The 26,767-nt window shown below is 44.5% G+C and overlaps 1 protein-coding gene and 1 long non-coding RNA gene across 2 annotated transcripts in view; one reads left to right on the top strand and one right to left on the bottom strand.

The window, feature by feature from the left end:
* Positions 1 to 2,075: 2,075 nt before the first annotated feature.
* The window catches only part of LOC120936155 (cytochrome P450 2K4-like), a 37,037-nt gene continuing 12,345 nt past the window's right edge, over positions 2,076 to 26,767 (top strand). The window contains exons 1-6 of the mRNA XM_040348305.1: positions 2,076 to 2,181; positions 6,429 to 6,624; positions 12,328 to 12,490; positions 14,789 to 14,938; positions 16,694 to 16,854; positions 21,075 to 21,251. Coding sequence (XP_040204239.1) covers positions 6,445 to 6,624; positions 12,328 to 12,490; positions 14,789 to 14,938; positions 16,694 to 16,854; positions 21,075 to 21,251 — 831 coding nt within the window. The 5' untranslated portion in view covers positions 2,076 to 2,181; positions 6,429 to 6,444. The remainder of the gene's footprint in view (positions 2,182 to 6,428; positions 6,625 to 12,327; positions 12,491 to 14,788; positions 14,939 to 16,693; positions 16,855 to 21,074; positions 21,252 to 26,767) is intronic.
* On the bottom strand, positions 22,759 to 23,855 carry LOC120936156. Its single transcript, XR_005748595.1, has 3 exons — positions 23,668 to 23,855; positions 23,113 to 23,290; positions 22,759 to 22,802 (listed from the first exon to the last, which is right to left on the bottom strand). It is a non-coding gene; the product is annotated as an uncharacterized LOC120936156 (long non-coding RNA).

Here is a 26,767-nt window from a genome sequence, read left to right as displayed (position 1 = left end):
TTAGGGATATTCAGCCTCTTTATTTGTTATGTTTACCATTATCATCTAAAGGGAAAAAAAAAATCTGCCAATGGGGCTACTGGTGACAACTGGACAACTAGTTCTGGTGACCCTGGTGACAACTCTCACAGCCAGGAAATGAGGCGGGCTCCATCTAACCTGCTTCAGCTTCTAATGCAAGAAGCTCACAGTGTGCAATTAAATCAGAATAAGCAGTTTCAGTACATAGAAAGAGCCTGTACAAATCTGCAAGTCTGAAAATAAGACTGGAATTCAATTATAATCAAAGGAGCAATCAAATCTACCTTATCATGATTTTATATATATATATATGTATATATATATATATATATATATATATATATATATATATATATATATATATATATACTGTATATATATATATACTGTATTTATCGGCGTATATCGCGCACTTTTTTCCCCTTAAAATAAGGGGGAAATCGTGGGTGCGCGATATACGCCGATAGCCGCTTCCCGCGCTCAGTTTGAATTCCTGCGCCGACATATACCGAGTGCAGTACACTCGGGTACATTCGGCTAGGCTCGGCTTCGCTCGTGCTCACGCATAAACGTCACAGAGCGTGAGCGCGAGCGAAGCCGATCCTTGCCGAATGTACCCGAGTGTACTGCACTCGGTATATGTCGGCGGAGGCGTTCAAACTGAGCGCGGGAAGCGCTGGAGAAGCCGGGAGGACACCACCGAGGCCGCAGACGGACGCCGGACCGGACGATGGACGCTGGGAAGACACCAAAACTGTAAGTAATAAAATCATATAACATTTTTTTTACAGGAATTTCGGGGGCCACTTTAGGGGTGCGCGGTATACGCGGGAGCGCACTATACCACGATAAATACGGTATATATTTTTTTTAAATCAAACTAAAAATCACTTGATTTTTTTAACCACTTAAGGACCGCCTCCTGCACAGATACGTCGGCAGAATGGCACGGCTGGGCACAAGCACGTACAGGTATGTCCTCTTTAAATGCCCAGCCGTGGGTCGCAGGCGCACGTGGCCCGGTCCGAAGCTCCGTGACCGCGGGACCCGCGGACCCGATCGCCGCTGAAGTCCCGCGATCGGTCCCCGGAGCTGAAGAACGGGGAGAGCTGTGTGTAAACACAGCTTCCCCGTTCTTCACTGTGGCGCCGTCATTGATCGTGTGTTCCCTTTTATAGGGAAACACAATCAATGACATCACACCTACAGCCACACCCCACCTACAGTTAGAAACACAAATCGGGTAACACTTAACCCCTTCAGCGCCCCCTTGTGGTTAACTCCCAAACTGCAATTGTAATTTTCACAGTAAACAATGCATTTTTAATGCTTTTTTTGCTGTGAAAATGACAATGGTCCCAAAAATGTGTCAAAATTGTCCGAAGTGTCCGCCGTAATGTCGCAGTCACAAAAAAAAAAAAATGCTGATCGCCGCCATTAGTAGTAAAAAAAAAAAATAATAAAAATGCAATAAAACTATCCCCTATTTTGTAAACGCTATAAATTTTGCGCAAACCAATCGATAAATGCTTATTGCGATTTTTTTTTACCAAAAATAGGTAGAAGAATACGTATCGGCCTAAACTGAGGAAAAAAAATATATATATATATATATTTTTGGGGAATATTTATTATAGCAAAACGTAAAAAATATTGCATTTTTTTTCAAAATGGTTGCTCTATTTTTGTTTATAGCGCAAAAAATAAAAACCGCAGAGGTGATCAAATACCACCAAAATAAAGCTCTATTTGTGGGAAAAAAGGACGCCAATTTTGTTTTGGAGCCAGGTCGCACCACTGCGAAATTGTCAGTTAAAGCGACGCAGTGCTGAATCGCAAAAACTGGCCAGGTCCTTTAGCTGCCTAAAGGTCCGGGTCTTAAGTGGTTAAATCAAGCTGGTGAACAATAACACCTTTTACCTACCGTGACAACATTATATTCTCAAAACATCACAGTATACTTGTTACAAACCTACACGGTTCAAAGGCAATTCATTCACATGCATTACTTACTGTGGGTGGAGGAACGGTTCAATATTTGCAAGGTCATTGTTTGTACAAGGTTCAAATATTCCCCCGATAGTAAAGGTATAAGAGCCACTGCAGGTAAACAGAAGAGGCAAGACCTGATTACAGGATATCTTCAGCAGCAGAAAGACAGTAAGTTGCTTCCACAAAATTGTACATCATTCTGATAATTCTGTGCAAACGATTTTCAGAAATGTATATTTTATTTTCAATGATTTGTTTTAGATCTCTGAATCTACTAATCATATGTACATGCTCTCTTCACTAAAGTACATTTTTAATGCATTTATTTCATCATCCGCTCAACTTGAATAGCCTAGGGCAGTGATGATGGCGAACCTTGGCAGCCCAGATGTTTTGGAACTACATTTCCCATGATGCTTATGCACTCTGCAGTGTAGTTGAGCATCATGGGAAATGTAGTTCCAAAACATCTGGGGTGCCAAGGTTCGCCATCATTGGCCTAGGATAGGACAAGGGACAATTTTCTCTCTATAGAACAAATTAAAACAGTGGTCAAAATAAGCTTATAGCTGCAACTTCCAGTTTCATAGCTGTCATTCCTTAGCTATAAGAAGCTAATCGAGTATAGTTGGTCCTTAACCCTAGTGCAGTCCTCCTTTACTTACCTCATCCTTCGATTTTGCTTTTAAATGTCCTTATTTCTTCTGAGAAATCCTCACTTCCTGTTCTTCTGTCTGTAACTCCACACAGTAATGTGAGGCTTTATCCCTGGTGTGGAGTGTCGTGATCGCCCCTCCCTTGGACTACTGGAGAGTCAGGACGCCCACTAACACACAGCACCTTTCTCTATCTGCAACATAGAGAGCGTCCTGACTCTCCTGTAGTCCAAGAGAGGGGGCGAGCACAACACTCCACACCGGGGAGAAAGCCTTGCATTACTGTGTGGAGTTACAGACAGAAGAACAGGAAGTGAGCATTTCTCAGAAGAAATAAGGACATTTAAAAGCAAAATCGAAGAATGAGGTAAGTGAAGGAGGACTGCACTAAGGTAAAGGAAGCTATTTAGGAAAAAAAATTGTACCTTTACAACCCCTTTAACTGTATTAGAGAGACATTGGGGGACAATGGATGTTATGTATAAAAAGTTTAGGATCAGGTGTTTTTTTTTGTTTGTTTCCATCCTGCTGCAATTGTCTTCCTGACAGCGCTTATGAAGTGTATGATGAAAAGGACATGGTCATGAGGTCAGCGCTCATTGTTTACTATTTTTTTCTTTTACTGTCATGATTATCTATGCAATGTGATAATTTTCCTGGTTTGGGGTTGTAGTTCTAAGTATGTTCATGCTGTATGAGAAATAACTTGTTAAAATTACAAATTTGTGAAATAAAATGTAATTGTATTCACTTAATTTTCACAAAAATTGTGACAAAAGTTTATTATGTTAAAAACTCACCATGCCTCCTACTAAATACCTTGGACTGTCTGCTCAAGAAATGGGTAGAAATTAGGTATATAGTACATCAGGGTATACAGTATATATACTGTATACAGCAGGTAAAATTGGTATTGAATATGTTGCCATTTTTCTAGGTAAATATATTTCTAAAGGTGCCATTAAGATGAAAGTTCAGAAATGTAGTTATGTGTAATAAAATGGAATGACACAGGGAAAAAGTATTAAACACGCTAATTGAAATTTATTTAATACTTAGTACAAAATCCTCTGTTATCACCTTCAAGGCGCCTCCTGTATGGAGAAACTAGTCTCATGCATTGCTCAGGTGCAATTTTGGCCCATTCTTCCACACAAACAGTCTTCAAATCGTAAAGGTTCCGTGGGCCTCTTTTATGAACTCTGGGCCAGATTCACAAAAGAGATACGACGGCGTATCTCCTGATACGCCGTCGTATCTCTGTTTTAGGGCCGTTCTAACTATGCGACTGATTCATAGAATCAGTTACCCATAGCTAGCCCTAAGATCCGACAGGTGTAATTGAATTACACCGTCGGATCCTAGGATGCAATACTTCGGCCGCCACTGGGGGGAGTTTGCGTCGTAAAACCAGCGTCGGGTATGCAAATTAGCAGTTACGACGATCCACAAAGGTTTTTCCCGTCGTTACGTCTGCGCTAGTCTTAGATTCCCGTCGCAAAGATAGGGCTGCTTTAACATGGTGTAAAATTACTCCACCATGTTAAAGTATGCCCGTCTTTCCCGAGTCGCTTTTGAATTTATTTGTTTTCCCGGTGTAAGTACGTTACGCCCGTCGCGATTCTCAACATGTCGGCGCGTCGTAATTTCGCATAAAGCACGTCGGGAAACTTGCAAACGGAGCATGCGTAGTACGTCCGGCGCGGGAGCGTGCCTAATTTAAATGGCACCCGCCCCATTTGAATTGGGCCGCCTTGCGCCGGACGTGTTTACGATACACCGCCGCAAGTTTCCAGGTAAGTGCTTTGTGGATCGGGCACTTAGACTGAAAACTTGCGGCGGTGTAACGTAAACGGGTTACGTTACGCTGCGCCGCAGGTACGAGAATCTGGCCCTCTGATCTTTAGTTCTTTCCATAGATGTTCTATTGGATTCAAGTCAGGTGATTGGCCGGGCCATTCTAGCAGCTTTATTTTCTTTCTTTTTGAAGCAATTGAGTTGTCTTGGCTTTGTGTTTGGGATCATTGTCTTGCTTTGGACATGCCTGGTATATACTGTGTATGTATATATATATATATATATATATATATATTTTTTTTTTTAAGTATTCAAGGCACTATATATATATATATATATATATATATATATATATATATATATATATATATATATATACAGTGTACATGTAAACGCTGCATAAATTGATGCTGAAAGCTATATCTGTCTCAAAAAAATTATATATAATTTGTTTGGGTACTGTGTTATGTTGATGAGTAATTTGCATTCAAAGACAATGGGGAAAGCTAAAAAATGGTCTGGAGAAGAAGGGGTTTGAGCATGCTGGTCTTCACTTGTTAAAAGTGTATCTAAATCCAATGTCAAAAATGTAATATATTGCAGCTTACCAGTCCTTGGATATTATGGCTGCATTATGCCGCGTACACACGATCAGTCCATCGGATGAGAACAGACCGATGGAAAGTTTTCATCGGTTAACCGATGAAGCTGACTGATGGTCCGTCATGCCTACACACCATCGATTAAAAAAACTATCGTGTCAGAACGCAGTGACGTAAAACACAACGACGTGCTGAAAAAAACGAAGTTCAATGCTTCCAAGCATGCGTCGACTTAATTCTGAGCATGCGTGGATTTTTAACCAATGGTTGTGCCTACTAACGATCAGTTTTGACCTATCGGTTACCGATCCATCAGTTAAATTTACCGATGGTTAAATAACCGATGGCGCCCACACACGATCGGTTTTGACCGATGAAAACGGTCCATCAGACCGTTGTCCTCTGTTTAACCTATCGTGTGTATGAGGCCTTAGGCCGGGTACTCACGAGCAAACATGTACGGTGAAACCGGTCCGTCGGACCGTTTTCACCGTACATGTCTGCCAGAGGGCTTCTGTACGATGGTTGTACTAACCATCATACAGAAGTCTGCGCGTAAACACTACGCGGGGCGTGTCCGCGTCGTCGCCGCGACGATGACGCGGCGATGACGCGGCGACGTGGGCGGGCCTGCCATTTACAGGCTTCCACGCATGCGTCGAAGTCATTCGACGCATGCGAGGGACGGCGGGAGCTCGGACATGTACGGTAGGTCTGTACTGACGACCGTACATGTCCGAGCGGGCAGGATTCCAGCGGACGGTTTTAAAACACGTCCAGGAATATTTGCCCGCTGGAAAAAGGCCCGGCGGGCAAATGTTTGCTGGAATTCGGCCCGCTCGCGCCTACACACGACCGAACATGTATGCTGAAACTGGCCCGCGGACCAGTTTCAGCATACATGTTTGGTCGTGTGTACGGGGCCTAAGTCTTCCATTTTCATGCTTGTTTCCACTTTATTTTCACCTGGTGGTCTGAAAGTAACACACCCTGTGTGTTCCAATGCTCACAACTGTGCTGTATCTTTAGAGCAGCAGCACAAAAAAGTGTGTAATGACTCCAAAACCCTTTCCCATCCTCCATAACCACATAAAATAGGGTGGAGATGTTCTGTAGTTCACTAACCTAATCTGAGTATATCTGATCATATTGATTAATATAACACTACAGAGTCTAGCACTGGATTTCTGGCAAAATCAACAGATATTTTTTGCACTTATCAAAGAGATATAACAAAACACGATCACTTGTATATTGAGCAGACCAAAATGAAGTAAATAAGTAAAGTTTATTGTTAGGGTTTATATGATTTAATTGAATATTCCTGCCAGTAACACACACTGTCTGTGTTCCTCTTCAGTAGATATTACAGGACGATGTTGTCAGCTGACCCAGTGACGATCCTTCTGTCTGTTGTTGTCATCCTCTTCTTGGCCTATATATACAACAAGAGACAAGACAAGTACAAGAATTTCCCACCTGGACCCAAACCATGGCCAATTATCGGAAATATGCTCGGTATCGACATGAAGAAACCTCATAAGACATTTATAGAGGTAACATATTTCTTGTCCTATATCATCTGAGGCAATACAGTAATTCCAAGAAAAATAAACCAAAGGGTGGGTACATACACAAATAATTTCTGTAGGCACCATCCCTATATCAAATTGCAACCCATAACCACTTTCGCCTAAAATAGGGTGGAGGAAATGGGATTTTAATGTTTTAATGCAGAGGAGACAACAATGAAAATATAACAAATGTATGATAATATAAATAAAAGTACAGTAGGTGCACGCGACATTGTGTCAATCTCGCTCCCTTTCTCGGCAAGATTGACCACCTACGAGCCCCATCGCGGGAGCCAGCGCCGAGCTGGCTTGCCGCGATGGAGACAGAGCCGTCATAGAAGCGACGGGAGATCCGACTTGGATTCCCGCCAATTCTACACGTGTGCGGCGTTTGTTATGAATCCTGAGGGGGAAGTCCCCGCCGGATTTTCCGGAAATCCGGCATGGGTTCCCCCCTCAGGAGCATACCGGGCCCTTAGGTCTGTTATGGGTTGTAAGGAGAGCCCCCCTACGCCGAAAAAAACGGCGTAGGAGGTCCCCCTACAATCCATACCAGACCCGTATCCAAAGCACGTTACCCGGCCGGCCAGGAAGGGAGTGGGGACGAGCGAGCGCCCCCCCCTCCTGAGCCGTACCAGGCTGCATGCCCTCAACATGGGGGGGTTGGGTGCTCTGGGGCAGGGGGGCGCACTGCGGCCCCCCCACCTCAGAGCACCCTGTCCCCATGTTGATGAGGACAGGGCCCCTTCCCGACAACCCTGGCCGTTGGTTGTCGGGGTATGCGGGCGGGAGGCTTATCGGAATCTGGGAGCCCCCTTTAATAAGGGGGCCCCCAGATACCGGCCCCCCACCCTAAGTGAATGGATATGGGGTACATCGTACCCCTAACCATTCACCTGTAGGAAAAATGTCAAAGTTAATAAACACACCACACAAGGGTTTTTAAAATAATTTATTTTTCTGCTCCGGAGGCTCCCCCTGTCTTCTTTATTAGCTCTTTTACCAGGGGGAGCTTCTTCTTTAACGTCTTCGGGTGGGTGGGGGCCGCCGTCTGGTTTTATTCCACCGCCGGGGGGGTCGCTTTTAAAAAAGCCCCCACCCCCCCGGCGGGTTTCCTCCGGCGTCTTCGGCGGGGGGGCTTCTTCTTCCGCTATCCCGACGGGTCTTCTCCGCTATCCGGGGGTCTCCTTCTATGTTCGCCGCTCTCCGCTGTTGACTCGGCGCACCCCGGTTCTTCCTCTCGCTGTCCGGTGCCTTCTTCTTCCGTGCTGTACGTCTTCTTCTCCTTCCGTGCTGTGAGTTCTTCTTCCGTGCTGTGACGTCATGTTCTTCACTTCTCTTCTTCTCCCGATGTTGACACGTCGCCTTTCCTCGCTGCAATGACGGGTGCGCGGCTTGCATCGGATTTATATAGACCTCACAATCCCATCATGCTCTGGTACCCATTCTACCCATGTGATACCTACCCACGCGGGTAGCGTGCTTTGGATACGGGTCTGGTATGGATTGTAGGGGGACCTCCTACACCGTTTTTTTCGGTGTAGGGGGGCTCTCCTTACAACCCATAACAGACCTAAGGGCCCGGTATGCTCCTGAGGGGGGAACCCATGCCGGATTTTTATTTAAAATCCGGCGGGGACTTCCCCCTCAGGATTCATAACAAACGCCGCACACGTGTAGAATTGGCGGGAATCCAAGTCGGATCTCCCGTCGCTTCTATGACACGTTTGCTGGGATGTGCTGTCACTATTCCAGTGAGTGTGAGATGTCGGCGAGATCTCGGCACCATGACGCCGAGAATCAGCGCGATGCTGTCGTGCTAAAAACACAATATCACAAACACCTACTGTATTAAAGAAAAAGTCTATCTCTAGCTGGATTCACGTAGATCAGCCTAACGTTAGGCAGGCGTAGCGTATCTCATATACGCTACGCCGCCGTAAGTTAGATAGGCAAGTGCTGCATTCTCAAAGCACTTGCGTCCTAAGTTACGGCCGCGTAGCGTAAATGTGCCGGCCTAAGCGCGCCTAATTCAAATTGTGAAGAGGTGGGCGTGTTTTATGCTAATGAATCGTGACCCGACGTGATTGACGTTTTGAACGAACAGTGTATGCGCCGTCCGTGGACATATCCTAGTGCGCATGCTCCAAATTACGCTGGAAAAGACTTATTGGTTTAGACGTGAACGTAAATTACGCCCAGCCCCATTCACGGACGACTTACGCAAACGACGTACAAATTTTAAAATTCAACGCGGTTCCGACGTCCATACTTAACATTGGCTGCACCATCTTTTTGGTGGAATAACTTTAGGCCTGAAACGCCTTACGTAAACAGCGTATCTTTACTGCGACGGGCAAGCGTACGTTTGTGAATAGACGTATCTCACTGATTTACGCATTCTAGGCGTAAATCAGCGTACACGCCCCTAGCGGCCGGCCTAAATAGACAGCTAAGATACGACGGTGCCCGCGGTCGTATCTTAGCTAGATTTAAGTGTATCTCAATTTGAGAATACACTTAAATTTACGACGGCGCAGATTCAGAGTTACGACGGCGTATCTACTGATACGCCGGCGTAACTCTCTCTGAATCTGGCTATATCTCTTTTTTTTTTTCTAATACATGGTTATCCCATATTGAAAAAAAAATCTGACAATACAGTCCATAATACATGCTATTATCCAGCAATGGTGTCTAGGAAAGACGTGTTTCACAGCTAATTCACTTAATCAGGATTCACCCACGTCTTAAAATCCAATCTACAAAATAAATTAAACTTATAAATGATAGACAATAACAAACATCACATAATAAGGTGAAACAAAATTACAAATATTACTTACCCCCTAGTCGGGAAACATGAGCGTCAGATGGATTACTTTCCCTGTCCGTGACTTGTAGACCTTGATGTCAGTCTATATCTTATCTGATCGGTGATGATGTGAGTATTAATGACTTCATAGACTAAGTGCTGTGTTGTTGAGGCTCACCAGGCATTGCACAGGAGGTAGCAGCTTGGATGCACCTACACCTGTGCCATCCCCAAAATTTTCCCCGCAAATTGGGAGCATAAAATTGTCCAAAACATCTTGGTATGCTGATGCCTTAAGAGTTCCCATCACTGGAACTAAGGGGCCAACAGGGGACATCCACCACGCTGTATAGCATTGTTGAAGGAACCAATTGATTTCTCTCGCTCAGCCCCGTGTATGGGCAAAAGTGTACGGTAAAAATTTCAAATGATGTGGTTGGCGCAGTCTGTGATCGCTGAGTTCTTCAGACACAGCTGAGAACAGATAAGGGTAAAGGGCCAATCACAGTGGCCCTTTACTACATGATCATCTGTGTCCATAACCCCCCTCCACTAAATGATTTGGACCAGTGCACAAAGCAAGGTCCATAAAGACATGGATGAACGAGTTCGGGGAGGAACTTGACTGGACTACACAGAGTCCTGACCTCAACCTGATAGAACACCTTCAGGATGAATTAGAGCAGAGACTGTGAGTCAGGCCTTCTTGTCAGTGCCTGACCTCACAAATGCTCTTCTGGAAGAATGGTCAGACATTCCCATGAACCTTGTGGACAGCCTTCCCAGAAGAGTTGAAGCTGTTATAGCTGGTGGGCCAACTCAATACTGAACCCTACAGACTAAGACCGGGATGCCATTAAGCTTCATGTGCGTGTAAAGGCAGGCAATACTTTTGGTAATATATTGTATATGCAGTAGGCATATATTCTGAGGAAGCAAATTAACCGCAAAACACATCAATCCTAGATACCATTGCTCGATCACTTCATATTTTATGGACTGTATTGTCAGATTTTTTTTAATATGGGATAACCGTGTCTTTTAAAAAAAAACAAAAAAACAAATGAGATAGACTTTGTCTTTTTACTTTTATTTATATTTTAACAAAGTTGCTATAATTCTAAATTTAGGAACTCCAACAAAAACTTGAAAAATAACTCCAAAAATCGTTTCCAACACATCAATGGCCATACAAAGAGGTCCTGGCAAAACACTTTGTTAAAAATGGGAAATTCCTCTCTAGAGAGGACATCTTAAAAGACATCAAACCGTCCCTCTTATCTCAATGGAATTATATTTAAATTAGACACTTTTTAACCAATAACGAGAACGTCCCTAACTGGAAAAGGCCCCTCACTTCGCTAGAAAATCTCTGCACTAAAACATCCCTACACAGACATATTATCTCGACTGTTTACAACTCTCTATTTGAAGACGACAATGACTTCTCCAGCTCATCCTGTAAAGCATGGGAAAGAGATCTCGACATAGAATTGACTGAAGATGACTGGGAGACAATTTATCTTTACGCACACAAAGGATCACTTAATGTGGCCACACAAGAAAGTGGCTTCAAGATCATCACCAGATGGTATAGAACCCCTACAATTCTTCATAAAATTTCACCCCTGGTGTCTGACAGATGTTGGAGATGTAAAAGAGAGGAGGGCTCTATGCTACACGTTTGGTGGTCATGTCCTCTAATTCAGTCCTTCTGGAAACGGTTAAATTAGTAACAACGTCAAACCTAAGCCTTACCCCCCGGCCCAGTATCTATTACATTTCAGTTCTTTGCCTAAAAATCAGTATTTGAAATCACTCCCCATGTTCATGATTAATGCAGCGCGGCACTGTATCCCTTCCCACTGGCGGTCTTCTAATACTCCAACGAAAGCTGAGTGGTTTAGGAGAATAAATAGCATGGAAAAAGTTGAGGAACTCATTAGTATTTCCCAAGAAAGAATTACTAAATTCTATGCAACCTGGTCTAACTGGTCAACATTCAAAGACTCTCAACATTACAAATCTATTATAAAATAAAGGCATTGATAGGAGTAGATATTGAAACATTTCAGGACTTCTAACTTTTTTTTTTTCTTTCCCTCCCTCCCCCCTCCCCCTCCTGTCCCCACCCCCCCCCTTCACAAATTTGCTTGACCAAGCAACTATATTCTCTCATCTTAGTTCTAAAATGAAGGCACTTTTGCTACATATATGCCTATATGAAACTGATTATTTGCAACCTCTTTATGATTGTTCATTTTTTGATGTATACAATCCTTCACAGTTATTGTGCTTTTGTAAGTGTATGATGTATTATGCTTTATTATTCACCCAATAAAGACTCTTTGTGAAAAAATAAAATAAAAATAACTCCATAATTAAAGGGGTTGTAAAGGTTTGTTTTTTATTTTCTAAATAGGTTCCTTTAAGCTAGTGCATTGTTGGTTCTCTTACCTTTTCCTTCGCTTTCCCTTCTAAATGTTTTTTTTTTCTTTGTCTGGATTTCTCACTTCCTGTTTCTCCTTAGTACGCTTTCCATCATCACCCGAGCCGTTCTGGCTGGGGGTTAGTCACCCAGAACAGTTTACTGAGGAGGAACAAGAAGAGAGAAATTCAGACAAAGAAAGAAAACATTAAGAAGGGAAATCGAAGGAAAAGGTAAGTGAACCAACAATGTACTAGCTTAAAGGAACCTATTTTGAAAATAAAAAAACAAACCTTTACAACCCCTTTAAGGAACAACAGTAGATGATCTCAACTTTCAATAGCAAACTTTTTTTTTATTTGACTACTGTTTGTAGTTCAGTTTTAAAGTGAAACAATTACTTTTCACTCATTCTCCTGTTTTTTTTTTATTTCGCTTTCAGTTATCCAAAACGTATGGTCCAGTGATAGGTGTCCAAATAGGGAGTGAGAAAATGGTTGTCCTCTGTGGATATGACGCTGTGAAGGATGCTTTAATTAACCATGCCGAGGAATTTTCTAACAGGCCAAGGGCACTAATACTTCAGAAAAGCCAAAGTGAACATGGTATCTGTTTATTTATTTAGAGAAGTAACATGAATATACATTTCTTAAAGTATATGAACATAAAAAAAAATCTATATAAAGACATTGGCCCGGATTCAGGTAGATTTGCCCCTTATTTACGGAGGCGCAGGGCAGCGTTTTTGCCCTGCGCCCCCGCAAATTTACTGCGCTACCCGCGATTCACGGAGCAGTAGCTCCGTAAATTGCGTGTGCGCTGTGTAAACTTGCCCTGCGCAAGGGCGCCTAATCATTTAAATTAGGCGCGCTCCCGCGCCGAGCGTAGAGCGCATGCTCCGTCGGGAAACTTTCCCGACGTGCATTGCGGCAAATGACGTTGCAAGGACGTCATTTGCTTCAAAGTGAACGTGAATGGCGTCCAGCGACATTCACGAATCACTTACGCAAATTACGTAAAATTCGAACGTCGCGATGCGGGAACGACGGGTATTTTTTAGCATTGGCTGCCCCTGCTATTAGAAGGGGCAGCCTTACGCTAAACACCCTGTACGGAAACAACGTAAATTGCGTACGCAGGGCTCGCGCAACATTGTGAATCGGTGTTAGTATGCAATTTGCATACTATACGCTGACCACAATGGGAACGCCCCCTAGCGGTCATCGCAAGAATGCAGCCTAGATATGCGTGGCATAAGAGCCCTATGCCACGCAGATTTTAGGCTGCAGTCGGCGTTACGATGTTCCTGAATCAGGAGCATTCGTAACGCCGGGGCAAGTAAGCAATTGCGCTGTGTAACCTATGGTTACACAGACGCAATTGCTACTTGAATCTGGGCCATTGACTGAATGATTAATGCTAACAGTGTGCGCCCCTAAATATACATTCCCCTTAAAGTGATACTAAAGCTTCACTTTTTTTTTTTTTATATAAAAAACAGGTCATACTCTCCTCCACTGTGCAGTTCATTTTGCACAGAGTGGCCCCGATCCTTGTCTTCTGGGGTCCCTCGGCGGCTGTCTCGGCTCCTCCCCGCTTCTGATAACCCCCTCTGGGAAGCTCTCTCCCAAGGTGGTTACCTTGCGGGCACGCTCACGAGTCCTGTATTTGGCGTCCATAGCTGCCAACTACAGGACTCGGCCCCAACCCTTGTGCCATTGGAGTTGATTGACAGCAGCGCGAGCCAATGAAGAGCCCAGATCCCCAAGCCGAGAAGAGCCGAGCCAGCGCGTTTTCGACGCTGGACTTTTGAGGGCTTAGGTAAGTAAATGGGGTGGGTGGTCTGGGGGGCCAGTAAGCATCGGATGTTTTTCTCACCTTAATGCATAAGATGCATTAAGGTGAAAAAACAGGAAGGTTTAGAACCCCTTTAAAAAAAAAAAACTTTCCCTTTTCATTTCATAGCATATTTTAGACATAGTAACATCATCACCATCATCATGGGTTTCTGTGCTGCTCTATGCAATGTTTTGTGTTCTATGCAATGCAGGTAAACCATGGGTGGTGCAAGGAGCTGGCAACGTGTTCCCAAGTCCTTGAAAACTCCCTTTTTCAAGGAGTTATTCAATGTTACCCTCAATGTTATATATATAAACAATATGTGAAGTCACTGCTATATATACATTAAGGACTTTATATCAGCTATATTGGACAGATTTCCATATTTAATTAGAATGTCACTGTTTTATGCACTACAGCACATTATGATTCACATTTGTGGCACAATATTTTATATGAATTGTTATTTAATATTTATTCATTATATCCAAGCTTGTGACACTATATATACCCGGTAATTTTATTTACAATTTTCTTTTAACATAATATTGTATATATATATATATATATATATATATATATATATATATATATATATATATATATATATATATATATATTTACTGGGGAGTGTGACACATATTATGGATCTTAAGGATCTTTTTTATTTACATTTTTTGGTGAGATAGCGCAGCACATTCATTTAATTCTTACTTTTTTTTATTTATTTAGCTTTATCAAAATGTCATAGAATAAATTTTTATTTAACTCTATGCATCACAAAACACAGCAACATGCTTCAGTGCGTTGGCATGTGGTGATTTGTGTTGCACTGCATACATGCTGCATTTTTATTGCACACGTGTGGTGTGAACAGGGCACCTAGAAAATTCATGTTTGTAAGTACCTTTGAGTTGATCAGTGCTGATCAATGCAGTTCAGCTTACCTGGTGGTATGAACGATACCTTAGTATTTTGAGTACCAGAGAAGAGCCTATACAACTGTGCAGGGCTAAAGGTAGGACTGGAGTTCAACTTTCAGTGCTTGTGTTTTATGTGTTTAGGCCTTGTCTTTACCAATGGAGAAACCTGGAAGGTGATGAGAAGATTTGCTCTTTCCACACTACGAGATTATGGGATGGGGAAGAGAACTATAGAAGATAAGATTAGTGAGGAAGCGGAATGCTTGGTACAGACTATTAAGTCACATGGAGGTAAGGTGAACTCCAACCATAATACTTTTGTTCTACTAATTGCCTCCTGACTCCAACTTCGCCAATTTAAACTGAGCTTATCTTAAGGCTGCTTTTACATGGATATTCAGTCCAGTTAATAACTGACAGACAAATCCAGACTGAACTACAATGTACAGTATGTCTATTGGTGAGCAGATGTAAACAGATAGGGCCGGATTTACAAAGCACTTACTCCGACGTATCTCGAGATACGCCGTGTAAGTGTAAATATGCGCCGTCGTATCTATGCGCCGTGCCCACAAAACTAGATACGTCTGAAAATAGGCTTCCTACGACCGACGTAACTTGCCTACACCGTCGTATCGCGGGCGCATATTTACGCCGGGCGCATTTGCCGCTCCCATAGATTTTCTATGCACATATGCAAATGAGGGAGATACGCGGATTCACAAACGTAGTTGCGCCTGGCGCATCATATATGCGGTTTGCATAAGTCGTACGTCCGGCGTAAAGTTATTCCCCATATAGGAGACGCAACTCATGCAAAGGTATGGACCAGGGAACACAAGCCGTCGTATCTTTTGTCGTTTACGTTGTACGTGAATATGACTAGGCGTAGGTTACATTCACGTCGTAGGCAGTGATTCGACGTATCTTAGGCAGTTGTTTCGACATGATTCTGAGCATGCGCACTGGGATGCGGCCACGGGACGGCGCATGCGCCGTTCATTTTAAGTACTTCTATGGCGCTTGGCCCATCATTTGCATGGGGTCATGCCTCATTAGCATGGCTCACGCCCACTTCCACCTACACTGGCTTACGCCGAGGAAACCCAGCGTATCTTTAAGAGCGAGTGGGAGTAAGTGCTTTGTGAATCCAGTGCTTGCCTCTGTGCGATGCGCCGGCATAGCGTAAAAGAGATACGCTACGGCGGCATAAATATGCGCCGATGTATGTGAATCCAGGCCATTATCTACCATTTACATCTGCCTACATCAGTGTCTGTTAAGGTCCGTTTTTTAATTGGAACAAAGCTGCATCCTTTTCTGTTTCCATGGATCTGAACGGATGTAATGGATGTAAATAGATGTCATACATGTTAACCACTTCCCCCGGACCATTTGGCTGGCCAAAGACCAGAGCACTTTTTGTGATTCGGCACTGCATCGCTTTAACTGACAATTGAGCAGTCGTGCAAAAGTGGCTCCCAAACAAAATTTACGTACTTTTTTCCCACAAATAGAGCTTTCTTTAGTGGTATTTGATCACCTCTGCAGTTTTTATTTTTTGCGCTATAAACAAAAAAAAGCGACAATTTTGAAAAAAAATCTATTTTTTTACTTTTTGCTATAATAAATATCCCCCAAAAATATATAAAAAACATAATTTCTTCCTCAATTTAGGCCGATATGGTCCTTGTTGAACCGATCCCCCCCCATAGGGGAGAGCAGAGAAAAGACAGGGTGGTCCCTGCACAGTGTGCGGAGACCGCCCTGTCATCCGCCGGCTCAGCGGGGATATACGGAGCGATCCCCGCTGAGCTTACGGACATACGGAGGCGGATCATTACTGATCCGCCCCGTGTGAAAGGGGCCTTAGAGTTTAATACCTCTGTTAATGGGTGAATGAGGTCCAACTTTCATTGTGTTTCAACTTTATAAACATAAAAAAAAAGACTAAATAGGAAACTATTCAGTTGTACTTGATATGTATTTTCTATATATATATATGAATTAAATGTATTTTTTTTTCTGTCTGTGTTGCAATTCCAGGGAAGCCTTTTAACAATTACACTATCATAAATGCAGCTATAGCCAACATTATTGTATCCATACTACTGAGCCGTAGATTTGAGTATGAAGACCCTAATATACAGAAGCTCATGACTTTAGTCAATGAGAATATTAAACTTATGGGTTCACCTAGAGTCAGGGTAAGTTGTTTTAAGTGGCTCTAAATGCATTTCAGAGCAGTGCATGGAAATTAACTAATATACGTTTTTTTTATTTTTATTTTTAAGATATATTTTATTGAAAAATGTTGTACAGAAAAAAAAAGAACAATAATAAAAACAACAGACAAACATGTAGGGGTTGATTTACTAAACCTGGAGAGTGAAATCTGGTGCTGCTCTGCAAAGAAACCAATCAGCTTCCAGGTTTTTTGTCAACGCTTAAAGTGTTACTGAACCCAGGACCCTGCCTTCACTATATCTGTTCTCCCACAGAACATGGAAATACAATTATTTTAGTAAATATAAGCTAATAAACTCCTTTTTTCATCAGCAGTACATAACAGTCTTGCGACTTCTATCAGCGTCTGGTTAAAGGTTGTGGGAGGAGTTTTCATTCTCTTCTGACTGTCCTATGAGGCTGCATGACCCCTGATTTTCTGTCTGGACAGTGCTGATTGGCCCTGTGCTGATCACATGCACCCTCCCAAAACAAAACAAAAAAACTCTCTAGCAATGCACACCAAACTGAGCATGTGCAGAGTGCCCCCAAGGTTCTGTTCTGTTAGAAGATGGATTGGGGACTGTGGAGAAAGGGGAGGATCAGAAAAGGCAGCATCAGACAGCCCTTTTACACAATGCAGAGTGAGTATAACAAGCATGCGTTACTGCATATACTGTTGTGAGTTTGGTAACACTTTAATTAAACAAGCTGACGTTAGAAGCTTATTGGCTATCATGCACAGCTGCACCAGATTGTGCACCCTCCAGTTTTAGCAAATTAACCCCATAATGTCTCTCAGGTCTCATTGAATTGCATGAACCTAATGTAAGGACCATAAATGCTTTGGGTTCTACAGTGCTATGGGCCCAATAAGTCCACTATGGGGAACTATATTCAATTTTAGTATCTTTCATCTAGAGGGGCGTGATGCCCTGTACACATGTGCAGGATTTCCGACGGTAAAAGTTCCTGTCGGAAATCCCGAGGGGAAATCCAAGAACCTGCTCGGTCAGTCTTTCCCCTTACACACGGCTGTTTTTCCCAACAGGAAAACTGTGATGGAGCTTTGGTCGGGATTCCCGGCCGTGTGTATGCTTCATTGCAGTTTTTCTTATCGGAAAACTGCCAAAAGTCGCCGGTTTTCCCGGCGGGAAAAAAGAGAGCTGTTTGTCTTTTTTTGTCCGGCGGTTTTTGGGCAGTTTTCCTATCGGAAAAACTGCGAGGAGCATACACACGGCCGGGATTCCCGGCCAAAAGCTTGAGGCATTAGAGTATGCATGATAAAAATCCATTTGCTCCATAGTTTATCAAAGAGCTTCGGCTTCTTTCCAGGTTAAGCACTAAGGGCCTGATCCTCAAAAGGGATACGCCGGCGTATCTACTGATACGCCGTCGTATCCCTGTTTCTATCTATGGAACTGATCCACAGAATCAGTTTCACATAGATAGGGAGAAGATCCGACATGTGTAAGGGACTTACACTGTCGGATCTTAGGATGCAGTACCGCAGCCGCCGCTGGGGGCATTTCTCGTCGAAATGCCGCTTCGGGTATGCAAATTAGCACTTACGGAGATCCACAAAGCTTTTACGCTTCGTTTTTTCTCCGTAAGTATTAGTTTGCTGTCTCAATATTAGGGCTGCTTTTACAAGGCCTAAACTGTTTAGACCTTGTAAAAGTAGACCCTTCTATCCCGCGTCGCTGTCTTTTTATTTTTTTTTCACCGCAACTCGTATTTTTTTTTTACGCCCGTCGCGATTCTCAAAACCCGGCGCAACGTAAAACCGCGCAAAGCACGTCGGGAGCATGCGCAGTACGTCCGGCGCGGGAGCGCGCCTAATTTAAATGGGACTCGCTCCATTAAATTAGAAACGCCTTGCGCCGGCCGGATTTAAGTTACACCGCAGAAAATTTCTAGGTAAGTGCTTTGTGGATCGGGCACTTAGGTACAAATTTTCCGGCGGTGTAACTTAAATCCGAATATTTAAGTTACACCCACTGGCTGTGGATCAGTCCCTAAGTCTGTAAAATTTCTAGTTGCCGAGAAAGACGGCCCTTTCTGGAATAGTAAAGTTATAGTAAAGTTATTTTTGTTAATACTGGATTCATAGTAAACGTTTGACAGATTTAGAGACTGCTAAATCACCAAACATTCCTAGAAGACAGTTTTTAGTAATATAGTTATTTGGTAATATTTAGTATTTTGCAATATTAGGGAGACATGATGCTGAGGAAATGAAGGAGCCAATTTCAGACCAAAACCTCTGAACAATAGGACAATACCAAAAGCATTAGGTCAGTAGTAAGACTGCAACCTGTAAAACACCTATCTGTAGGGTTTAAAGGGGTTGTAGAGTAGGGTGACCAGACATCCCCAGTTTCAGGGGACAGTCCCCTGATTGAGGACACTGTCCCCGGACCAAGTCTGTCCCTGGTTTTGTTCCCAGATTGGATTTAATAGGGGGCAGGGGCAATTTCAAAGACAATCAGTGCAGAATAAAAAAAAAAAAATTTGAATTGAACACCCCCGCTCCGCCGTGCCTACTAGCATAGGGGAGTTGTATTTTTCCCATTATCTGTGCCCCTTTCTGATGATCATGTGCTGGTCGGAGCGGAGGGAATATTTCTTCAGTTTCGGGCGCATGCCCATTCAGCTTCGCCCACATGTTCTTCTGCCTTGGCTCAAATCCTTGCCTTCCCTGGCAGAGTGATCTTCCTCCGCTCCCCACCCAGTAGTAGCCAGGGCCCAGAGAGGAAGACTTGAGAGGCTGTGAGGCGGGCGGCGACGGGCAGAGAGTCGCTGATTGCCGCCATTACTAGTAAAGAAAAAATATGTCCCCGGATTTCATTTAAAAAATCTGGTCATCTTACTGTAGAGGTACAATTTTCTTTCCTAAATAGCTTTACCTTAGTTCAGTCTTCCTTCACTTACCTCATCCTTCGATTTTGCTTTTAAATGTCCTTATTTCTTCTGAGAAATCCTCACTTCCTGTTTTTCTGTCTGTAACTCCACACAGTAATGCGAGGCTTTCTCCCTGGTGTAGAGTGTCATGCTCGACCCCCTCCCTTGGACTACAGGAGAGTCAGGACGCCCACTAACACACAGCTCCTTTCTCTATCTGCAACGTAGGGAGGGGGGCGAGCACGACACTCCACACCAGGGAGAAAGCCTCACATTACTGTGTGGAGTTACAGACAGAAGAACAGGAAGTGAGAATTTCTCAGAAGAAATAAGGACATTTAAAAGCAAAATGGAAGGATGAGTAAGGCCCCATACACACGATAGAATCTATCCGCAGATAAATCCCATCGAATGGGTTTCAGCGGATAGATTCTATGGTGTGTACACTCCGGCGGATATTTATCCGTGGATATTTCCGAATTCCAGCAGATAAATATTTGTCGACATGCACAGAATATCTATCTGCTGGAATCTGATCCCACGGATGGATCCGCTCATCTGTACAGACTCACCGGATCCATCCGTCCAAAGGGATTCCCCGCACGCGTCGTAATGATTTGACGCATGCGTGGAATTCCTTATATGACAGCGTCGCGCCCGTCGCCGCGTCATAATCGCGGCGACGGCGCGACATGTCATCGCCAGAGGATTTCGGCGCTTTTCGACGCTGGACCGTATCCGCGGATAAATCCTCTCGTGTGTATGGGGCCTAAGTGAAGGAGGACTGCACTAAGGTAAAAGAAGCTATTTAGGAAAACATTTTTTACCTTTACAACCCCTTTAAGCCCATGTAATGTGACCAAGCAGAAGGTGACTATGATGAAATATCTTCAGTTGAATTATTCTATCTTTGGAAGAGTTTATAATATTTGTATAGGTATTGCTAATGTCAGACCAGTCTGAATCAGTAAATGGAATGTCTAATGAAGACCATCTAATTTTGGATTAAAATCTGCCATAAGAGTAGAGTTGTGTTCATAGATAAGTTCCATTGGGTCAGGGAGCCAAATTAGATTCTCAAGGGGTATAATCATCATTGGATTGTCCAAGGACCCGCATAAACAATTTTTGGTGCATTTTGGTGTGTTGGCAGCCCATTCATTTTGAGTCGTGCCATAGTATGAATTAGGTTAAAAAAAAAAATCTGTTTATAAATATTCGCTGAACAGGGTGATTACCTAGATTATTATTTATATAAAACCAATGAATATTTTGTGTTTTTTTTTTTCATTTAAAGCTGTACAACAGCTTTCCATTTCTGGCAGGTTTGCTGCCTGGGGGCCAAAAGAAGATGGATGCCAATAGTCAACAGCTTCAGAGCTTTATGAGAGCAACATTTATCAAGCAGAGGAAGGAACTGGATGTAAATGATCAGAGAAACCTTGTTGATACCTTTCTGGCCAAACAGCAAGAGGTGAGGATTAAAACAATATTCAATCCTCAGCGGTTTTAGCTTAACAGTTGAGCACAATAAAATAAGCATTCCCCGATAAATTACTTGCTGTCTCCTGCACTCTCCGTGTTCCTTTCCTGGACTTCTGGTTTTCACAGTAAAGAGTCAACAGTGGACTGAGAAGTCTCATTCACGTGGAGAAGGGAAGGGGAAGACGGAGGGAGGAAAAATGGAGTGCCTTGCCATCCTAGGCAACATGCACTATGACCCGCATGCTTGGCCAATCACACCGGGCAAAAAACGGAGAGCCATAATTGGCCAAAGCCAGGGTGGCTTTGGCCAATTATGGCTCAGGGGGTTTAGTACACGTCCCACACTATAAAAGTCCGCCTGCAGGTCGGCCTTGTGTAGTGTGTTGCGGCGGTGTTTAGAGATCTGTCTAAGAGAGAGAGAGAGAGAGTGTCTTTTTTTCTACGTAGATAGAGCAGGCAGGCTAGTCAGTTAAAGTTACAGTGTCTAGAGGATATATATACATCCCAGGTGTTGTACATATATTTATACATTGTATAGTTTAGCTAGATCAGTTCTTCCTAATTTACTGGCAAGCAGTTGTTTGTGCTAGCTGCAGTATTCTCACGTGATGTTTTGCCTGTGTCCTCTGTAGTTTGCATCTAAAGCTACTTGGTGTGTACTGAACTTGTCCTCTGTAGTTTGCACCTAAAGCTACTTGGTGTGTACTGCACATGTCCTCTGTAGTTTGCACCTAAAGCTATTTGGTGTGTACTGCACGTGTCCTCTGTAGTTTGCACCTAAAGCTACTTTGTGTGTACTGCACGTGTCCTCTGTAGTTTGCACCTAAAGCTACTTGGTGTGTACTGGCTGCATCCTCTGTAGTTTGCACCTAAAGCTACTTTGTGTGTACTGCACGTGTCCTCTGTAGTTTGCTCCTAAAGCTACTTGGTGTGTACTGCAAGTGTCCTCTATATGATTGATATGTACCTCTGAGGGTGTGAAAGTTGAACATTTTAAAGGGGTGTACCATCATCCAGAATCTAGATATATAAAATTGGCTCTAGGGTCCCCGAACCCGAGGAGCCAAATAGGGGGAGATAATTGGGCCATTGTTGGACTATTACGGTACTGGTAATTAATGTGGGTGGTGTACAAAAAAAGGATAAAAAATAAAGAAAAACAATTTTATTATATAAAATGTCGATAACGACACAACGGGGATACATGGTTCAAAGACACAAAACAAAATACATGACCGACAAATCGCCAGTATAGTAATCCCCAGGAGGGGGAGAAGCATAGTGGGTAGAAGGTCATATCACGACATCTTGACTAGTTTCATGGCTATATGCCACTTCATCAGAAGAGTCTAAAGTTCAAGATAACAAAAAGTCAGACAATGAACATATACAGCAACAATACAGTGGGTATACATAGGGGAAGGGTAGACTCCGCTGCTCACCTAAAAACCCCCCCGCATCGACTAGCGGAGAGGGCGAACGCCACCTCAAAGGGGCCCGTGTGACAACCATGGGGTACGTGTATGGGCAGATGGACCTACTTCTCATGTATGGAAGATAAAAGATGTGATAAGTATATGAAGCCCAGATTGGAAGTACGGATATTGGTGAATCACACGTGATGGAAATCAGTGGTGTGATCTCAAGGTTGAAATACACCGTGTTTAAAAGAGTGTGAAAAATGACATGGTGTGATGGTGAGGGGGCAAATGGAGAAAAAGTGAAAAAAGTGAAAAAAGGAAGGGACAAATGGGTCCGAAATCACCTAGAACAATGAAAAAAGCGGTGCAATCGAATGAAAATGTGAATAAAAGAGAGGGGGTGAGGAGAGAGGAAGGTAAAAAGTGTACCTTGAATACAATGGTCTGTAGTGCAGGTAGGGGGCCCCAAACACAGGAGCCCGGGTAAGGACTTCTCGGGCCACTAGTGACCTCCATACAAGGGGATCCAAGGTATTGGATCCCGGGGGGAGGGAGACCGCATAGGGTCTCATGGTGGCGTCAGGGTAAGGACACCTACCAGTGGTACCTGGAAGACAGATGGATGAAGAGGTGAACGTGGTGGAGGGAAAGAAATATACAGGAAGGGAGGGAGGGAGGGGGGAAGGGGAGGAAAGGAGGGAAGAGGGAAGAAAAGGGAGGAAAGGAAGGGAGGGGAAAGGAAGGGATGGGGGAAAAAAAAAAGAAGGGAGGGGGAGGGGGGGGAGGGGGGGATAGAAGGAAGGACGGGAAAAAGGGAGAGGAAAAACGGGGAAGGAAGGAAAAAAGGGGGTAGGATAGATGGGGAGAAAAAGGGGGAAGGGGGGTAGGAAAGCTAGGGAGGGAACAGGTAGGAAGGCAAGTAAGGTAGAGATAAGGGACACAGGGTACGTGAAGGGCTGGCAGATAAATGGTAAGGAATCTTACTGTGCACCAGATAAGGTCACAGCATGTTCAGGGTCCAACATCCATAGCACTGCAGGTACGGAAGTGCCTGCTTTTGAACCCCCAGGGCCAATCAGGGGACGGGCGTCGGTGGGCACAGGTGGAGGACGTCGGCGGGTCTGGGCGCATGCATGACGTAGGCGCAAGGGTGCGCACGTGCGTCATGCAGCGGTGTCACGCGATGTAAGGGCGGAGGTCCAGGAGGAACAACTCCACGGGGAGGACCGCCCAATGGGGCGGGGCCGATGTCCCCATGGAGATGATCGCTGGATCACCAGGGGGAGGCGCCCAGAGCTCGCCGGCCACCCCGCAGGGCGGGGGAGTGGTGAGCAGCAGAGTCTGTAGGATTACATGTGATACATAGCAAATCAGGTAAAATAGACTTTGTACATAAAAATTTAATAAATATACATGAAACAAGTACAGCAATTTAGACATATAATGGGATATCCTACAGATAGTGGATATCGGGGTAGACTATTCCAGCAGGGGCTCTGTGACGCTAGAGGCATGTGTAATGGGGGGGTAAAAATACCCATGGCGGTGTAATCAAACAACCCACTGCACAACTGATGGGCAGAAAGGTCACACCGCCGGATGGAGGTGCCATACATAGTAGATAATGGATACTGCCGGGACTACCCTCGCAATGGTGATTGCGTATGGCAGGCCGGGTATTGAATCTCAATGCAATGAGATATCCGGTCCAGCCTGATGATAATTCAGGCTGTGAGGCGGAGGGACACGTCCACTTCTCATGTAAAGATTAAGCATAGCGAATACCAAGGACTCATGCTGGAGTCAAACCCATAATAAGGTAGGCTAAGTAACATTACATTAATATGAGGTATGATCAGAGGGTGCTCACCAGCAATTATGCTGGGGAGTACTGTGGGTGGAGTGCAAGGGATAGGTGGGGTGGTGGCTGCACCAATCCCCACATCACCTAAAACAGACCACCCGGGGGCCCAGGTGTGTTATCCACCTAAGTGTCCTCTGTAGTTTGCACCTAAAGCTACTTGGTGTGTACTGCCCGTGTCCTATGTAGTTTGCACCTAAAGCTATTTGGTGTGTACTGCCCGTGTCCTCTGTAGTTTGCACCTAAAGCTACTTGGTGTGTACTGCCCATGTCCTCTGTAGTTTGCACCTAAAGCTACTTGGTGTGTACTGCCCGTGTCCTCTGTAGTTTGCACCTAAAGCTACTTGGTGTGTATTGCCCATGTCCTCTGTAGTTTGCACCTAAAGCTACTTGGTGTGTACTGCCCGTGTCCTCTGTAGTTTGCACCTAAAGCTACTTGGTGTGTACTGCACGTGTCCTCTGTAGTTTGCACCTAAAGCAACTTGGTGTGTACTGCACGTGTCCTCAGTAGTTTGCACCTAAAGCTATTTGGTGTGTACTGCACGTGTCCTCTGTAGTTTGCACCTAAAGCTACTTGGTGTGTACTGCACGTGTCCTCTGTAGTTTGCACCTAAAGCTACTTGGTGTGTACTGCCCGTGTCCTCTGTAGTTTGCACCTAAAGCTACTTGGTGTGTACTGCCCGTGTCCTCTGTAGTTTGCACCTGAAGCTACTTGGTGTGTACTGCCCGTGTGCTCTGTAGTTTGCACCTAAAGCTACTTGGTGTGTACTGCACGTGTCCTCAGTAGTTTTCACCTAAAGCTACCTGGTGTGTACTGCACGTGTCCTCTGTAGTTTGCACCTAAAGCTATTTGGTGTGTACTGCACGTGTCCTCTGTAGTTTGCACCTAAAGCTACTTGGTGTGTACTGCCCGTGTCCTCTGCAGTTTGCACCTGAAGCTACTTGGTGTGTACTGCCTGTGTCCTCTGTAGTTTGCACCTAAAGCTACTTGGTGTGTACTGGCCGTGTCCTCTGTAGTTTACACCTAAAGCTACTTGGTGTGTACTGGCCATGTCCTCTGTAGTTTGCACCTAAAGCTACTTGGTGTGTAACGCAACGTGTCCTCTGTAGTTTGCACCTATAGCTACTTGGTGTGTACTGCACGTGTCCTCTGCAGTTTGCACCTAAAGCTACGAGGTGTGTGTACTGCACGTGTCCTCTGCAGGCCATTAGTATGTCTGGAAGGACATCAAGGAGAGGCAGAGAGTCACAAGGGCAAGCAGGCTCTGCGTCTAGAGGCAGCAGTGCTGGTCGTGGACACGGTGCATCCTCATCAGCACGTGGCCGTTGGACACGATCGTCCTTGTTTTCGGCAGCTGGCCGTGTTGAGCAGCAACTTGCCAAAGACTTGGTAGAGTGGATGAATAAGCCGTCCTCATTCTCCTCATCCTCTCTCACCCAGGCTCAGGGAACTATGTCTGGCAAAGTAGCTGCCAAGGCGTCCTCTTCCCTCTGCTCAATGGCATCACTCACTCCTTCCCTAGCCCCACCATGTCCTCCTGAGGAGTCCCCCGAACTGTTTGACCACAGTGTTGGGTACATGCTGCATGAGGATGCGCATCGTTTTGAAGGCTCCGATGATGGTACACAGCTAGAGGAAGGCAGTAACGTGAGCCCGGAGAGAGGGGGTGCCCAAGAAGGACAGCAATCTGGCAGTCATGTTCCCCCCAGCTGCAGCATACTGCCAGGTTTTCTACAGTGATGAGGAGGGAGGGTATGATGAGGTCACTGACTCTACGTGGGTGCCTGATAGGAGAGAGGAGGAGGAGGAGGCACTGGCACATCTCCAACGAGGCAGGATGCCCTCTAAGGGCCAGCTTAAGGGCAGCACACAGACTGCATCACAATGCAGAGCTACGCATGTGCAGGGCGCTGCTGTGTCTCAGCGTTATTCCAAAAGTTCTTTGGTGTGGGCCTTTTTTGAGACAAGTGCATCAGATTGCACCGCTGCTATTTGCAACATATGTCTCAAGCCTATCTCGCGTGGCCAAAACATCACCCGCTTGGGCACCACATGCTTGACCAGACATATGATGACCTGCCATGCAATTCGTTGGCAAGCGTACCTCAAAGACCCACACCAAAGAACAAAGCGGACCTCCCCTCGCCCCTCATCACCTGGGATCTCCAGTTCTGCTGCAGTTCCTCCAATCAGCTTTACACACTGTTACTGCAGCCTCTCCG

Source organism: Rana temporaria, chromosome 4 (assembly GCF_905171775.1).
Source record: "Rana temporaria chromosome 4, aRanTem1.1, whole genome shotgun sequence".
Taxonomy (NCBI): Eukaryota; Metazoa; Chordata; class Amphibia; order Anura; family Ranidae; genus Rana; species Rana temporaria.
The sequence above is the reverse complement of the archived record's forward strand: the minus strand, read 5'-3'. Positions and strand labels throughout refer to the sequence as shown.